At 39.0% G+C, this 18,489-nt stretch overlaps 1 protein-coding gene across 1 annotated transcript in view; it reads right to left on the bottom strand.

Moving 5' to 3' along the window:
* Nucleotides 1–1,594: 1,594 nt before the first annotated feature.
* The window catches only part of UBE2D2 (ubiquitin conjugating enzyme E2 D2), a 59,205-nt gene continuing 42,310 nt past the window's right edge, over nt 1,595–18,489 (bottom strand). The window contains exons 4-8 of the mRNA XM_068535989.1: nt 13,306–13,337; nt 13,149–13,226; nt 12,959–13,064; nt 4,688–4,781; nt 1,595–3,266 (exon numbers count right to left, since the gene is read on the bottom strand). Of these exons, the coding sequence (XP_068392090.1) occupies nt 3,221–3,266; nt 4,688–4,781; nt 12,959–13,064; nt 13,149–13,226; nt 13,306–13,337 (356 nt within the window). The 3' untranslated portion in view covers nt 1,595–3,220. The remainder of the gene's footprint in view (nt 3,267–4,687; nt 4,782–12,958; nt 13,065–13,148; nt 13,227–13,305; nt 13,338–18,489) is intronic.

Genomic DNA, 18,489 nt, shown 5'->3' with positions numbered 1-18,489 from the left:
CTGCCTGCCAATGCAGGGGACACAGGTTCGAGCCCTGGTCTGGGAAGATCCCACATGCCGCGGAGTAACTAAGCCCGTGCGCCACAACTACTGAGCCTGCACTCTAGAGCCCGCAAGCCACAACTACTGAAGCCCGCGCGTGCCTAGAGCCTGTGCGTGCCTAGAGCCCGTGCTCCGCAACAAGAGAAGCTACTGCCATGAGAAGCCTGTGCACCTCAATGAAGAGTAGCCCCTGCTCGCCACAACTAGAGAAAGCCCACGCGCAGCAACAAAGACCCAACACAGCCAAAAATAAATAAATAAAATAAATAAACTAAAAAAAAAAAAAAAAGAAGCAAAGCAATTAACATATACACACTACTATATATAAAATAGATAACCAACAAGGACCTATTGTATAGCATGGGGAACTATACTCAATATTTTGTAATAACCTATAAGGGAAAAGAATCTATATATATACACACACACACACACACACATATATACATATATATATATATATATATATGTATATATGTAACTGAATCACTTTGCTGTACACCTGAAACTAACACAACACTGTAAACCAACTATACTTCAATTAAAAACAAAAAAGAAGGGCTTCCCTGGTGGCGCAGTGGTTGAGAATCTGCCTGCCAATGCAGGGGACACGGGTTCGAGCCCTGGTCTGGGAAGATCCCACATGCCGCAGAACAGCTGGGCCCGTGAGCCACAATTACTGAGCCTGCGTGTCTGGAGCCTGTGCTCCGCAACAAGAGAGGCCGCGATAGTGAGAGGCCCGTGCACCACGATGAAGAGTGGCCCCCGCCTGCCACTAGAGAAAGCCCTCGCACAGAAACGAAGACCCAACACAGCCATAAATAAATAAATAAATTAATTAATTAATTAAACAAAAACAAAAAAGAAGCAACGGGAACCCATACACTTGACATTCCTTTGTAACCACTGCCTCACCAAGATAATCAAATCTACTGCAAACAAGCTTTCACATGTGATAAAACTAGAGACACTTCTGTAAAAAGCAATGTGATCCCAGATGAGACCTATCCTGAGTTACACACTTTTTTTGTGAGTGGGGAAGGTGGTCTCCCTCACTGAGCCTTCATTCTGGCCAAGGCATATATAACCAGACTGGACCAAATACGTTCCAAACTCAAATGAGCAAGACCAAACTGCATTCAAAAGCCAAATGTTTCATGAACACCAGGATGACTTTTACTTCAGCACTTTAAAGTACTCTTGTGAAAATATCTACATTATGACCTAATAAATGGTAATAAGCTGGCTGCTGTCTAAGATGACGAAGAATGGGGCTTTCAGGATCTGTGCAACTAACCCATGGTCAACAGTCAAAAACTGAATTCCCACTTACCCATGATACTGAGAATGAGGGTAATTTTAGGTTAGAGCTCAATTCTAACTCCTTTACCCACAACTATTAATAGTCAAACTTCTTTGCAAGGTCAAGGATGCTAGAAATGCTAATAATAAGTAGCCAGCAGCTAAAATGCAGCACTTTAAAGGTTTCAGGTATCACACCTTAGTTCTGAGATGGAATAGTGACACTGAGAGATAAGACAAGTTAAACAAGTTTAAAACCAAAAGCAGTGGACATTTATTCCTCAATTTTTGTGCAAGAGTGTAAAGATGCATTTGAAAGAACCTGACAGCTAGAGAGCATCAGCCATTGCTTTCAGGCTGGCCTGGTTTACAATTAGATTAGGAGAAGTAGGGGGAAAAAAAGTAACTTGCCTAGTTCACAGGAACGATGTTTCTGGCAAATACAGCTGTTTACAAGTTTCAAACTACATTTTACTAGCGTCAAGGGAAGACCAAAAAGCCACATACAGTACAATTTAAAATTGGATGAACATCCTGCAATGTTAGTGCAAAGTAATTATGTAGACTCTCCAATACAAGATTGTGCTCATGTTTCCCAGGTTTGGTCAATGTTGCTTTTACAATCACAATCACAGAAGCTTAACTTACCAAATAGCAATGCCTTTGTTTTATGTCCTATGTACCAAAGGAATGTCACAAGGTTTCGGTGAAATGCAGCTTAGTTTCAATAATAAAGCAAATTTCTTATTTAGTTTAACAGTCATGTTCCTGGAATATTGCACATATAAGTTTCATGAAAATTCTTTTAAGCTTATGCGTTTATCTTGTTCAGTAAAATTACTTTCAAGATATCCTTTTTACTATGTAAACTGAATTGTTTCATGATTTTGAAATGCAACCAGTATAAATGAAAACATTTCAGGGGTGGGAAAAAATCCAACACTAATCTCAGCTAGACAAAATTCTTAAAATCAGAAAGCCTATTCACACAAAATTATATGTAATGACTGTAGTAATCAGTTTATTACACAGATTAATCATTCTTGAACGTACAGGCTCCAGAGGAGCAATTGGGTCTTTAAATATACACAAGTATTTCCATCGAATGAATTTTCACCCTTACATCCAGATAGACCTAAGCAGTTAAAAACATAAGAAAAATAAGAGCTATTAGCTATGTATTAACTGAGAAACCACATACAAACCAAAGAATATGGAAGAGAGAAAGAGGGGCTGAAGGACGAAGGTTGACGGGTGGGGAGATGTAAAAGAGTTGGAAACAAAGCCCATCACACTTTACTAATAGCTCCAATCCATTTAAATGTTGACCAGTTAAACTTAGACCTTAAAATACAGGATGTAGGTAGAGTTTAATCTGATTGGTCATAACTTTCACCTAAGACGTTAAGTCCTTCGGAATAAAATGAATACAGAAACAGCTTCATGTTCTTCACCTTGCTTTTCATAACTGTTTTGAGTTTAATGGGATTTCACTTAAAAAACAATCTCCTACAGGTCAGTGGAGCTTTTCTTCCCCATCCAAGCACACACCATACCCACCACCCCTCACTCTGCCGTTATCCAAATTTAAGTCAATAAGGAAAGCTTTTAGTCTCACACCTAGGTTATGCCTGGAGAACTGGCTTGTCACACACACACTTCTCTGCTAGGAGGCAATGTTGGTACAGAAGTACAGTATTTCTAGTTTGTTGTTCCAAGTATGTACAACACGCAGCACTGCTGTATCAGGTAAACATGTGCACAGGGGAAGATGAGGCGTGGGCTCATAGAAAGCAGTCAAATGGAAATCAAAAGGACTTTCTCTTTCAGAGTTCCCCTATCTTTATTTGTAGAGGTTATCCAATAATTTCTTTAATTACATCGCATACTTCTGAGTCCATTCCCGAGCTATTCTGTTGTACCTGTACACACAAAGAGAAGCTTAGCTTAACACAGGTGAGTAGTCAGTTAGAAAGCAACAGAGTTCATTCATTATCCTATCCAGTAACTTGAAGGGAATAACTTACAGTATATTCAAGCTAAGCCACCTTCCTACCCCAAATTTCTAATAAGCATTTATTCAATGATAGTGGGAAATATCCTATAAATGCTACTAATACAGGATTCTAATTGAATTTTAGCACTTGCTGGCATACCCTCAGTCTATACTTGATCGACATATTTCTAACAGACAATCTTCAACCCCTGTTTGACTTATTTGGAGTTCTTGGAACAATATAATTCTACATTATATGGTTCTTGAAATCATATAATAATGATTAAATTGGCATAATACTTTCCCCTGCATCAATAAAACAACCAGTTCTGGCAGGACTTATTTTAACAATTTGGTTGCTAAAATGAATGGGTTTATTGCTCCAGAAGAACATTCTAGTAGTAAAATAAGCAGGGCAAAAGGATCTTTAATTCTTTGATTAAAAAAGTTCTGCTGACCATTACCGCCACAATGACTTGGGAAAAATGCCCATAATTCTAAATATTGGACAAAATGGGTCTCTAATCAAAAAATGTATTTCTAAGTAAATTCCCAAATTGAAAAAAGCATGATCTAATTTTATTCTGAATGCAGCCAAGAATACAGTTATAGATACTATTCAGACCTAAATACAGAAAAAAACTAAACTAAGAACCAATTGCTGTTAGAATTCCCCACTCTCAATGCAGCTCCATTTAAAATATCCTATCTATATGCCTCTCTAACCAATACTTCAATTAATCGTTTAATCTTTTATATTTTAACTTTAGAAAATTATCCACTACCTCCCATCTATTTCCTTCATAATCTTATTGAATAATACACAAAACAAACAGACAAAAAAAGATTACAACACTTTCAGTTACTATCTCTTTTGATATCCTGACCAGTCTTCAATAATTCACAATACAATTCTAAAATATGTAAATTCTACAAGTTTTGTTTTAAAGGAAACTTGAGGCTTTCATGTCTTGTAACATTTATTCACTTTCTTTTTACACTATTCCAAATGGTAGAAAATCAATTCTCTTTCCCATTAATTTATAAATACCTACCTAAGACAAATGGGCTCTTGATGCAAAATCTTTACACGTCAAAAGCCAAGCAGAAGACCTAAAGCTGTTGGAAAATATACTATAGAAAAGTTTTTCTAGGCAGTAGGAGTCATGAAACAATCAGATATAAAATCATTTACTTATAATGATACTCGATGCAAATACTCCTCTTTCCTGTCCCCAGGTGAGTATATTAGGACTTCATTTTAAGTATCTGACCCATACTCAGCCCTTAAGACAAAAACATCTCCACCCTACCACAGATACTCTGCTGTCTGGAGACCATACTTACTTTTCTCTATCTGTTTTGTAGATCCGAGCAATCTCAGGCACTAAAGGATCATCTGGATTGGGATCACACAACAGAGAACAGATGGACAAAAGTACTAGAATGAAAAAAACATACAAATTAGTAGAGGAACAAAAGCAAAAAGGTTGAAAGAAACATGAGATGCCAACACAAGAGAAAATTCTAAGACCCTATTTATATTGTAGTGCCTAACAGCTTTGTAAGCGCTACCTAAGTTTACAGTAACAGTAATCAACAAAGATTCTAAGAAGATTTCTCTATGCTTGAACCCCTGAGGAAGCTGGCCCAGGCTGGTGAAGTGTCTTGCTTGCCTCATGTCCCTGGTTAGTGAGTAAAATTAGAGTGGAATTAGAATCCAGATCTTCCAAATCCTAGACCAATAACACTTTTCCCAGCTTATGAAGTTCAATTTTTAGAAGCCCATGTTCAGGGATAAATGGCTTTCAAAATTCTAAAGACAACCACACTACTGAATGCTCTTAGTAAGAAATGACAACTATGAAATCCAACAATCACTGCTTTCTCCATGGCAGGTACTATATATTCAGATGCAATGGATTTGTTTCATTTTTAGTTGAAAACGATTTAGTCTAAGAACATAAAGGCCAGTACTTGCTCCCAAATGGGGCTGGCCACACATATTATAGAGGATACAACATATCTCAAACTAAAGTCTCAAATTATTTTCAGTAATGATTTAGAATCTCATCTAAGCCATTTCCTCAGTGACAACCTGGAATGTAGCAGACAGATCTCAACAGTACAACTTCCTCTGTTCAAATTCATTAACTTATGTATTCCTTATTGAAAGCAAAGAGGAGGCTAAGGCCACTAATTACATTAAATCCAGTGGTCTCTGACATACTGAAATAAATTCCAATCCTTCTATTCTGATGCTACCAGAACTCAGCTACCTTATTTCTCTCTAATGTTCTGTAGCAAGAGACAATGATTCAGAGTCCACGTTACTCCCCAAACATCAAATTCATCAGGAAAAGGAATATTCCTTTTCCTATCAAATCTGTTCTATGGAGATCAAGGGCTTCTGAGAGATGAGAAAGTTTACACGCCCTTTATCATTCAGTTGTTAACAAAAAAAGCTATTTCCGGGGCTTCCCTGGTGGCGCAGTGGTTGAGAATCTGCCTGCCAATGCAGGGGACACGGGTTTGAGCCCTGGTCTGGGAAGATCCCACATGCCGCGGAGCAACTAGGCCCGTGAGCCACAACTACTGAGCCTGCGCGTCTGGAGCCTGTGCTCCGCAACAAGAGAGGCCGCGATAGTGAGAGGCCCGCGCACAGCGATGAAGAGTGGCCCCCGCTTGCCACAACTAGAGAAAGCCCTCGCACAGAAATGAAGACCCAATGCAACCAAAAATAAATAATAAATAAATAAATAAGTATATATATTAAAAAAATACAATTTAAAAAAAAATAGAAAAACTCAGCTCGACGGCCATACAAAAATAGGCCACTGTCTAGATTTAAAAAAAAAAAAAAAAAGCTATTTCCTTGCCTTAAGAGTATATGGAAAACAAAAAACATCAGGCAAGATGTTTTCTGACCCTTCATTCCTGCTGCCCACAAATGGCAGATGGCATTCCCAAAATATCTTCTTTTCCCATTGTCAGGTGTATCACCTGATGCCCTTTTCAAGCACAGAACATTCTAACAGCAATTAGGAAAGATTTCATGTATTTCCTGGAAATGACAACAGGGAGTTATAGATCTTTGAATGTTCATGAAATTACTGACTATAGAAGAAGAAACTTATCTGGCCTATCAAGCTGGCAAGAATACAACTGATTCTTCACCTAAAATTAGATATAACGACCAAATTAGTATTTGTTATAAATTCCCTTTATTTACTCTCCAACTATTTCAATAAGGCAACTTTAAAAAGACAAATTTTTTAAAAAATTGAAGTATAGTTGATTTGCAATGTTGTGTTAGTTTCAGGTATACAGCAAAGTGATTCAGTTATACATATACATATACATATATACTCTTTTTCAGATTCTTGTGCATTATAGGTTATTACAAGATACTAAATATAGTTTCCTGTGCTATACAGTAGGTCCTTGTTTACCTATTTTATATAAAGTAGTGTGTAACTATTAGTTCCAAACTCCTAATTTATTCCTCCCCGCCCCATTTCCCCTTTGTCAACCATAAATTTGTCTTCTATGTCTGTGAGTCTGTTGCTGTTCTTTTTTTTTTAATTTTTTTTTATTTATGTATTTATTTATTTATGGTTGTGTTGGGTCTTTGTTTCTGTGCGAGGGCTTTCTCCAGTTGCGGCAAGCAGGGGCCACTCTTCATCGCGGTGCGCGGGCCTCTCACTATCGTGGCCTCTCTTGTTGCGGAGCACAGGCTCCAGACGCGCAGGCTCAGCAGCTGTGGCACACGGGCCCAGCTGCTCCATGGCATGTGGGATCTTCCCAGACCAGGGCTCGAACCCGTGTCCCCTGCATTGGCAGGCAGATTCCCAACCACTGCACCACCAGGGAAGCCCCTGTTGCTGTTTTATAAATAAGTTCATTTGTATCATTTTAAAAATATAAGATTTAAGTAAGTAACTTTTCTCTCTTTCTTTCCAGGAAAGGAAGGTAGGATGGTGGTTATCTGGACCTGGTGAAAGGGTTCTTAGTACACTACTTAGATCCTTTAATTTGTAGAAAATTGATTTTGGCTTATAATATACTACACCTTCTTTCTCTATAAAGAGAATAACTTCTATTTCTACAGTGTGTAGAGACTCTTCACTGAAGTAACTAAATTTTCACCAATATATATATTCCTCATCAGTACATACCCATTTTCATTAGTGTCATAACCCACAGTCAGTTCCAATTCTAAAAACATATAATCAAGTGGCTTTATGATGCACTTAATCTGCTTCCTTTAAGTTTTCTGTATATTTAGGTCCCTTACCTATATACTCAAAGTGGAGGGCATTTCGGGTCAAGATTACTGCCCTCAAAAACAGACTATGGGGACTTCCCTGGTGGTACAGTGGTTAAGAATCTGCCTGCCAATGCAGGGGACATGGGTTCGAGCCCTGGTCTGGGAAGACCCCACATGCCGCGGAGCAACTAAGCCCGTGCGCCACAACTACTGAGCCTGCGTGCCGCAACTACTGAAGCCCGCGTGCCTAGAGCCCGTGCTCAGCAACAAGAGAAGCCACCTCAATGAGAAGCCCGCGCACCGCAATGAAGAGTAGCCCCCACTTGCCGCAACTAGAGAAAAGCCCGCGTGCAGCAACGAAGACCCAATGCAGCCAAAAATTAATTAATTAATTTTAAAAAAGAGGAAAAAACGGACTATGTTAAAGGGATAATTATATCACACATAGGATTCAGGCCTTCTTTAAAACACTAAACCTAGGTATGTTGATATAACCAAATTCAACAAACTGGCACTGCAGTTATTTTAAAAGATAGCTATCTAGACAGAACATATCAAGTCAAATAAACTAACATCCCTTATGATTTATTACAACTGCAAAAATCAACACCAGGCACAGAAGGGAAAGAAAAAAAACAAAAGCTATGGTAACAATTTCAGGTATCTAGACCGCCCCCCACCCCGGCCTCCTCCCAGACACAAAGACACACACACACACACACACACACAGTCCCACCTCTCTTGGCCCCATTTATATCTAGATTTCCATCTCTACAGCTACTTGGTAAAAGAAGAGCAACCAGGCCAGGAAATCACAAGAACAATAGGCATATGAACACTTTCACAAGCAGCCCTTGAATTGCAAGGAGGCCTACAAAAAGAAAAGGGGCCACTTATCTGGAAAACTATTTTAGTCACAATTTTGAAAAATGTGGTCCTCTGATTTTTTGTTTGTATTTTTGCCTAGGACCCCAGAAATCTTAATTTAATGCCCCAGAGTTTCTGTTTCCTTCAAAAAATTAACTTTTAAGAGTACGCAAGGGGCTTCCCTGGTGGCGCAGTGGTTGAGAATCTGCCTGCCAATGCAGGGGACACGGGTTCGAGCCCTGGTCTGGGAAGATCCCACATGCCGTGGAGCAACTAGGCCCCTGAGCCACAACTACTGAGCCTGCGTGACTGGAGCCTGTGCTCCGCAACAAGAGAGGCCACAATAATGAGAGGCCTGTGCACCGCGATGAAGAGTGGCCCCCGCTTGCCACAACTAGAGAAAGCCCTTGCACAGAAACGAAGACCCAACACAGCCAAAAATAAATAACTAAATAAAATTTAAAAAAAAAGAGTACGCAAGTCTTACCGTAATTATAACATAACAAATATCCAATAATTTTTTTTAAATTAATTATTTACTTTATTTTTGGCTGCTCTGGGTCTTTGTTGCTGTGCGTGAGCTTTCTCTAGTTGTGGCGAGTGGGGGCCATGCTTCGTTGCAGTGTGCGGGCTTCTCACTGCGGTGGCTTCTCTTGTTGTGGAGCACGGGCTCTAGGCTGCAGGCTCAGTAGTTGTGGCGCACAGGCTTAGCTGCTCCGCAGCATGTGGGATCTTCCTGGACCAGGGCTCAAACCAAGTCCCCTGCATTGGCAGGTGGATTCTTAACCACCGCGCCACCAGGGAAGTCCTATCTAGTACTTTTTTTTTTTTTCTTTTTCTGGGTCTTCGTTGCTGCATGTGGGCCTTCTCTAGTTGCGGCAAGTGGGGGGCTATTCTTCATTGTGGTGCACGGGCTTCTCATTGCGGTGGCTTCTCTTGTGGTGGAGTACAGGCTCTAGGCGCATGGGCTTCAGTAGTTGCGGCGTGTGGGCTCTAGAGCGCAGGCTCAGTAGTTGTGGTGCACGGGCTTAGTTGCTCCATGGCATGTTGGATCTTCCCGGACCAGGGATCGAAACCGTGTCCCCTGCATTGGCAGGCAGATTCTTAACCACTGCGCCACCAGGGAAGTCCCCTCCAATACTTTTTACAATAGTGCCTTTATCCTTAGGTGCTTACAAGGTACCAGTCAACTATGCATTTTTTGCTTTTTTTAAAAAAAAATAAATTTATTTATTTTGGCTGCGTTGGGTCTTCGTTGCGGTGCGCGGGCTTTCTCTAGTTGCGGCGAGCAGGGGCTACTCTTCATTGCAGTGTGCGGGCTTCTCATTGAGGTGGCTTCTCTTGTTGCGGAGCACGGATTCTAGGCACTTGGGCTTCAGTAGTTGAGGCACGTGGGCTCAGTAGCTGTGGCGCACGGGCTTAGTTGCTCCGCAGCATGTGGGATCTTCCCCAACCAGGGATCAAACCTGTGTCCCCTGCATTGGCAGGCAGATTCGTAACCACTGCGCCACCAGGGAAGTCCCCTCCAATACTTTTTACAATAGTGCCTTTATCCCAGTTATATGGGTGCTTACAAGGAACCAGTTAACTATGCATTTTTGCTTTTTTAATCTTCATAATAACAGTGAAATAGTTTTTATCATCCCTATTCTAAAGATGAAAACTCTGTGGAATACAGAAGCCAATCTGTCTCAAGTCTCATCCAATAAGAGGTAGAGCTGAGATCCTAATACAGGCAGTTGCATCCAGAATCTATGTTCTTTACCATGAAACTATGTTGCCTCTTGTCTAAATGTATGCATTAAAGAAATGATAAAATTTAAGTAGACAGAAAAGAAAAATATTTTCATGTACCAAATTTCATCCCCAAATACCCAAACTATTTCTTTCTAGCTATTTAATATACTTTCTGTACAACACAAGTTACAGTGTGTAACACTTTATCTCTTTTCTGCTTTTTTCAAACATTCTATTTTCCTATTTCCCACAATATTTTCAAGGATCAATACTCTTTTGAATGCATTTGCCAGAACCAATATATTTTCTCCTCTACTGTTGAGTCTATATGTAATTTCTATTTTTCAGAAATAACACTGTTGCAAATGCACTTGCACAGAGAACTTTCTTTAACAGTTGGGCTTATTTTTTTAGTACAAATGAATGAACCTAGACTTACTGGGTCAAAGGGTATTAATGATTAAATCTCTTATTTCTTAATACATACTGGCAGACTGGACTATACAAATCTATACTTCTATCTGTAGCATATATAAGCACTCATTTCAATGTAGTTCACCAACATTTAGTTTTCTTTTGTAAAGATCTTTGTTAATTAAAAATGTGAAAAATGGGAACTTATTTTAATTTTTATTTCTTTGATTATTCTGTTCCTTTCTGTCCACTGGGATCTAGGTTTTTCCTTACTGATTTATATATGTTCTTCATATCTGTTAAACATATTGGCCCATTATCATACTTGCAGCCTATTTCTCGTATCTGTATTCTGACAACATTTAATCCACTTGTGATTTCATTTGGGTATGATGTCGAGGGGTTGAACAATCTTAAATCAACAAATAAGATAATATTCAGTTCAGGGATATAAAAAAATCCCCAACCTATTCATATAACTGGGTCTTATTTTAAAGAACTATTGGAGGGGGACTTCCCTGATGGCACAGTGGTTAAGACTCTGCGCTCCCAATGCAGGGGGCCCGGGTTCGCTCCCTGGTCTGGGAACTAGATCCCACATGCATGCCACCACTAAGAGTTCGAGTACCACAACTAAGGACCCTGTGACTTCCCTGGTGGTGCAGTGGTTAAGAATCCGCCTGCCAATGCAGGGGACACGGGTTCAATCTCTGGTCCGGGAAGATCCCACATGCTGTGGAGCAACTAAGCTCGTGTGCCACAACTACTGAGCCTGCGCTCTAGAGCACGCAAGCCACAACTACTGAGCCTGTGTGCCACAGCTACTGAAGCCTGCGCACCTAAAGCCTGTGATCCGCAACAAGAGAAGCCGCCACAATGAGAGGCCAGTGCACTGCAAGGAAGAGTAATCCCTGCTCACTACAACTAGAGAAAGCCCGCATGCAGCAACGAAGACCCAACGCAGCCAAATAAGTAAGTAAGTAAATAAAGAAAGAAAGAACTACTGGATCTTCCATCACAAAGTTGGTAACTAACTTTCTCTACACATTTTCACACACACACACACACACACAATATACCAAAGATTAAGATGCTCAAATAAAAATTTTTATTAAATTGATTATCTTAGAGGGTGATTCTGTTCCTGACAGAAACCTAAAGATAAGAGCTGGTAGGGGCTTCCCTGGCGGCGCAGTGATTAAGGATCCGCCTGCCAATGCAGGGGACACAGGTTCGTGCCCTGGTCCGGGAAGATCCCACATGCCGCGGAGCAACTAAGCCCGTGCGCCACAACTACTGAGCCCGCCTGCCACAACTACTGAAGCCCGCGCACCTAGACCCCATGCTCTGCAACAAGGGAAGCCACCGCAATGAGAAGCCCGCGCACCGCAATGAAGAGTAGCCCCCGCTCGCCACAACCAGAGAAAAGCGCACGTGCAGCAACAAAGACCCAACACAGCAAAAAATACAATAAATAAAATTAAAAAAAAAAAAAAAAAAAGAGCTGGTAAAACCTTAAAGAATGTGAATATGAATTCACCTATACTTTGCTCTTCAAGAAACTACTGTCTATGCTTATAGTATACAAGCATTCCTCTACAATGGCTCTTTTTTTCTTATTCTGGAACAATATCTATCCTTTCCATTCATGGATCTCAAGGTTGGAAGAGACACTGTTTGTCTTCTACTTTTACTATGCTCTAAAAAAAATTCATACCAAGTAGCCATATTCCAACCTATGCTTGAATAGCAAGAGCAATGGACAGAGAGCAGTCACGACACCAAGAAATACCTATGCTTGAAAATCCAGCTCTCTCCAGTGGGTCTAAAGGTCTTTTTAAGAATAAGGGGGGGCTTCCCTGGTGGCGCAGTGGTTGAGAATCTGCCTGCTAATGCAGGGGACGCGGGTTCGAGCCCTGGTCTGGGAAGATCCCACATGCCATGGAGCAACTGGGCCTGTGAGCCACAATTACCGAGCCTGCGCGTCTGGAGCCTGTTCGTCTGGAGCCTGTTCTCCGCAACAAGAGAGGCCGCGATAGTGTAAGGCCCGCGCACCGCGATGAGGAGTGGCCCCCGCTTGCCGCAACTAGAGAAAGCCCTCGCACAGAAACGAAGACCCAACACAGCCATAAATAAATAAATAAATAAATAAATAAATAAATAAATAAATAAACAAACAAATAAATAAATAAATAAATAAAAAGAATAAGGGGGATTGCTACCTCCTCTTAAAAAAGGAATCTGAGCAATCTTTCCAAGAATAAGTAATCTTAAAAAGACAAAAAACACAGTAGGCTTTTTATATTGATATCAAATACTCATTCTATTACCTTTTGAAATAGTTAGTGCTGGAGACCACTGTGACCGTAGAATATCAAGACAAATGCTGCCATTACTGTTAATATTTGGATGATAAATTCTTGTTGTAAACGCAACCTATCAAAAAAGGAGAATTTTTTGTAAACTGTTTCAATAGTATTGTCGAAAGTAGATACAAAACAATTGTCATATCCCAATTACCTTAGGTGGTTTGAAGGGGTAATCTGTTGGGAAATGAATTGTCAAGAAAAATACTCCACCCTGATAGGGACTGTCATTCTGTTGATAACAAGAAAAGGTGGATTAAAATGAGTGAATTACATAAACTATTTATTCTGAAATTAATCTGAATACTTACTGGCCCCATTATTGTAGCTTGCCAATGGAACACTGAAAAAGAACAACAAAAAATCACCATGAAGCAATATCCACAGTATACCTACACCATAATAACATATCATTCCCCATGTAATCTCAGTTCATTTATTAGCAATATGATGAGTCCTGAGCAGGATGAGGAATCTAAATTAAGTTGGAGTCTGAACAGAGAAAACAAAAATGACTAGCATGGTATAGAACACTGATAAGGTGCTCAACAAATAAGTATTTGGGCTAAAACATCTTGAAAATTCATGTCAGGGAGACAAAATTCTTGACAAGGTCCAAAATTTCACTTTTAAACAGGCATTTCCTTACCTCAAAGGGTAAAGAAGAACCACGATATTCAATTCTTTCATGTGTTGTATCATTTCCCCAACACAAATATATATAATATACTCCTTTTATAATACTGGCATAGAGCAGAACAGTAAACTTAAAGTAGACAATACTCAAATTAGGAAATGCTGGTTTTTTTCCAGCGAGAAAAAAATTTCCAAGAGTTCTCACATGTAGGTCTTTAGAATTGCTGGTACCTCAGTAAATAAAGAAAACATCAGCTGAAAGCCCCAAGCTTGATTACAAACTCGGGATAATCCCAATAAATTATATACTTGTTTAATAAGGAAATTTTCTCTTCAAACTGCAAAAAATGGTGCTTGTTCCATTTCCAAGGTGATGCCACTAAGGACAACACAAGATCAAAAAGCCAGTTTTCACTTCTAAGCAAGCTACTTAGCACTTAACATTCACACTAGGATTTGAGCAAACTAAGGGAAGCTGTCACTGGGATTATACATGAGCAACCCAAACCACCTAACCCTCGACACAAAGAGGAAATGTGAAGACTAAAAAACCGCACGAAAATCCACTGGGGTATCAGGCCAAATCCTTAAATTCCTTCTGACCACCTGCATGAGAACTGACCCTATATGGTTGGCCTGCCCCTCACTGGGGCCTGAATCTACAAAGAGCAGCCTGTTTATTAGGAATTTAAAAAAAAGGATAGGTACTGCTGAGGCTCTCCTTTTTAGGTTACCCATCATTAGTACTGAGAAAAATTCCTCATAACTTCTGCCAACCAATTTTTTATGGATTAAGCAGCTAAGGAGAAAGTCACTTTGAGTCACTAAGATTAGTCCCAATATCTTTAACAAAGGTCCTATTAAAAGAGCCCTAAGGTCCTGTTTAAAGAAACAAGTCTCATTCTGTTTCTAATCATAAATATACAATTCGAGTAAACAAAACAGACTGATAATTGGAGCAAACGATCCCAATGACAAAGCTGAAAACACTACTAAAAATGACCAAGCTACAGGTCAAGGGAATTGTTTTAAAGCAGATCTTATTCTTCCATTTAATCCTTCTATTTTTAAAATTTGTGGCTGTAAATGGGAAGATATATCTATACCTGCATTCTTGTTAAAGGTTGTAAGAATCAGATAAGGAATAAAAAGAGAGGACTAAAGCACTTAGATGATAAAATATACAAATATCGAGACATGCTAAAAAATTTAGTTAAATTTTTTTTAAACTACCTAAGTCCTAACTTTTTCTTCTGAGTCTTTTCAAGATCAATCTTTCTCTTGCTAAAAATACTGCCAGACTTAAGAAGTTATTAGGAAAATTTAAACCAGAACAAACTCTTGGCTCAAGGTAAAATATTTATTTTTGGTGATTTCCTATTCTTCCTCTACAGAAAACAAAGCCCATTTTATGCTTTATGATTAAAATCGACTAAAAATTAGACAACATAGAAACCCAAAAGGCTTGGAGCAGAAATTCTGACAAGACAAGCTGGCAACTAGAACATTTACAATTACATAAAGGATACCCCTCCTAGAAGAAGATGTGAAAAGATCAATATTTTCAAGTAATAATGCAATCTCTTTCATATCTGGCACTCTGGAAAACTGAAAATATTCTAGTATATTTAAGCAAGAATCTTATATTACTGAGAACTCTTATAAGCAGCATCAACAGGCTATTTCATATGTAATTCATATCCATTTAGCTAGTAAATCATGTTTGTTTAACATTCCCCAACAGAACTAAACTTATATAAACCATTAGTTCTAAATAAAAACCCATTAACACTCAAATGCTAACCTTTATTAACTTATTTGTTTCCGTCTTTATAAAGAAAGGGTCAAACACTGTCACCAGAAAAATGAGCAAAAGCACATACACAGGGCTGTCTTTAAGAGTGAGAGGGGAAAGGAATAAGGAAATTGCTAATGTAGCAACTGAGATCAATGATAATTATGTCTCTTGTTAAAATGACCTAGAATCTACAATACCAACAAAAGGCAGAGAAAAACAAAATAAAAACACATTAATTTAATTAACAAAAGCATTTGAAGACCTACTATTTAAATCTTAATTGAGTATTCTGCCACACTGGTTAAATATAAGAATACCTACTGGAATCATTGACTTAGGTCTCCCTCTGGAGCACATTTGTTTCCATGTCTTGGCTATTGTAAACAGTGCCACCATGAACACTGGGGTGCATATATCTTTTCCAATTAGTTCTCTGCAGATAAATGCCCAGGAGTGGGATTGCTGGCTCATATGGTAACTCTACTTTTAGTTTTTTAAGGAACCTCCATACGGTTCTCCATAGTGGCTGCACCAATTACATTCCCACCAACAGTGTAGGAGGGTTCCCTTTCCTCTACACCTCCAGCGTTCACTGTTTGTAGATTTTTTGACGATGGCCATTCTGACTAGTGTGAGGTGATACCTCATTGTAGTTCTGATCTGCTTTTCTCTAATAACTAGCAATATTGAGCATCTTTTCATGTGCCTATTGGCCACCTGTATGTCTTCTTTGGAGAAATGTCTATTTAAGGTCTTCTGCCCATTATTTGATTGGGTTGTTTGTTTTTTATCAAAAAGCCTTTATTAAGCTGTATGAGCTGTTTGTATATTTTGGAAATTAATTCCTTGTTGGTTGCATTGTTTGCAAATATTTTCTCCTATTCCATAGGTTGTCTTTTTTTGTTTACAGTTTCCTTTGCTGTGCAAATGCTTTTAAGTTTAATTATGTCCCATTTGTTTATTGTTTTTATTTCCATTACTCTAGGAGATGGAGCCAAAAAAATACTGCTGCAATTTATGTCAAAAAGTATTCTCCTTATGTTTTCCTCTAGGAGTTTCAGAGTATCTGGTCTTACACTTAGGTGTTTATTTTGAGTTTATTTTTGTATATGGTGTGAGAAAATGTTCTGATTTCATTCTTTTACATGTAGCTGTCCAGTTTTCCCAGGACCACTTACTGAAGAGACTATCTTCTTCTCCATTGAATATTCTTGATTCTTTTGTTGTAGATTAATTGACCGTTAAGTGCGTAGGTTTATTTCTGGGCTTTCTATCCTGTTCCACTGATCTATATGCTTGTTTTCCGCACCATACCCCTTTGATTACTGTAGCTTTGTAGTACATTCTGAAGTCAGGAAGCATGATTCCTCTAGCTCCAGTCTTCTTTCTCAAGATTGTTTTGGCTATTCGAGGTCTTCTGTGTTTCCATACAAATTTAAAAATTTTTTGTTCTAGTTCTGTGAAAAATGCCATTGGTAATTTGATAGGGATAGCACTGAATCTGTAGATTGCCTTGGGCAGTATGGCCATTTTAACAATATCTGTCTGTGTCGTCTTCAATTTCTTGCACAAGCAACTTATAGTTTTCAGAGTATAGGTCTTTTCAGCATAATGGGTTTTTTTTTAATGTTTATTTATTTATTTTATTTATTTTTTTGGCTGTGTTGGGTCTTTGTTTCTGTGCAAGGCCTTTCTCTAGTTGCGGCGAGCGGGGGCCACTCTTCATCACGGTGCGCGGGCCTCTCACTGTGGCAGGCTCTCTTCTTGTGGAGCACAAGCTCCAGACGTGCAGGCTCAGTAGTTCTGGCTCATGGGCCTAGCTGCTCTGCGGCATGTGGGATCTTCCCAGACCAGGGCTCGAACCCGTGTCCCCTGCATTGGCAGGCAGATTCTCAACCACTGTGCCACCAGGGAAGCCCCAGCATAATGTTTGTAATGCTCATCCATGTTGTAGTATATATCATTTCTTTCCTGTTAATCGTCAAATAATATTCCATTGTATGGATACACCACATTTTATTTACCCCTTCATCAGCTGGTGGACATTTGGGTTGTTTTCACTTTTTGGCTATTATAAATAAAGCTTCTATGAACAATCATGTATGAGTTTTTGTACAGAAATACGTTTTCATTTCTCTTGGACACATACCTAGGAATGAACTCACTGGGTTATATGGTAACTCTATGTTTAACTTTTTGAGGAACTGACAGGCTGTCTTCCAAGCTGGCTATACCATTTTGCATTCTACCAGCAATGTATGAAGGTTCAAATTTCTCCACATCCTCACCAACATTTGTTATTATTTGACTTTTTGATTCTAGCCATCCTAGTGGGTGTAAAGTGACATCTCATTATGGTTCTGACATGTATTTCCCTGATGATTAATGATGCTGAACGTCTTTCCATGTGTTTATTGGCCATTTGTATATCTTATTTGGAGAAACAGCTATTCAGATCCTCTGTTCATTTTAAAATTGGGTTATCTATCTTTATATTGCTGAGATATAAAGACTTTTTTTTTAATATTTTGGATAAATATGCCTTATTAGATATATATGACCTACAAAATTTTTCTCCCATTCTGTGTGTCTTTTCACTTTCTTAATAGTATCATTTGTTGCACCTAATTTTTAAATTTTGATGAAGTCTAATTTATCTTTTTCTTTTATTGCTTATGCTTTGGGGGAGTTTAACTCTCCAGGGTAACCATTTTTTTCAATCTGAGAAAGGAATGTAATAGTACTAACTATGGTAGAAGCAAAGGCAAATTACTTTAGCACACCACAGAACTTCAAAAATGAAATCTAATCCCCAGACTTCTAATGCTTTTAATTAAAAATCAGCCACTCTCAACTTTGAGGAATTTACCTGAAATAAAAACACTCTTTCAATTGAATGACCACACTGATGCAGATGGATTATATGATAACCGTGGAGTGACAAAAGTAGAATCAGAAAACCTGAGAATGAGTCCACTTCCGGAACCTCCACAAGCCTCTCACCAGATTCTTCTCTAAAATAGTTTACAATTTCTATCCCAATGACCTAAAAGAATTGTGA

Source organism: Eschrichtius robustus, chromosome 2 (genome assembly GCF_028021215.1).
Source record: "Eschrichtius robustus isolate mEscRob2 chromosome 2, mEscRob2.pri, whole genome shotgun sequence".
Taxonomy (NCBI): domain Eukaryota; kingdom Metazoa; phylum Chordata; class Mammalia; order Artiodactyla; family Eschrichtiidae; genus Eschrichtius; species Eschrichtius robustus.
Note: the sequence above shows the minus strand (reverse complement) of the source record. Positions and strands in the feature narration are given on the sequence as shown.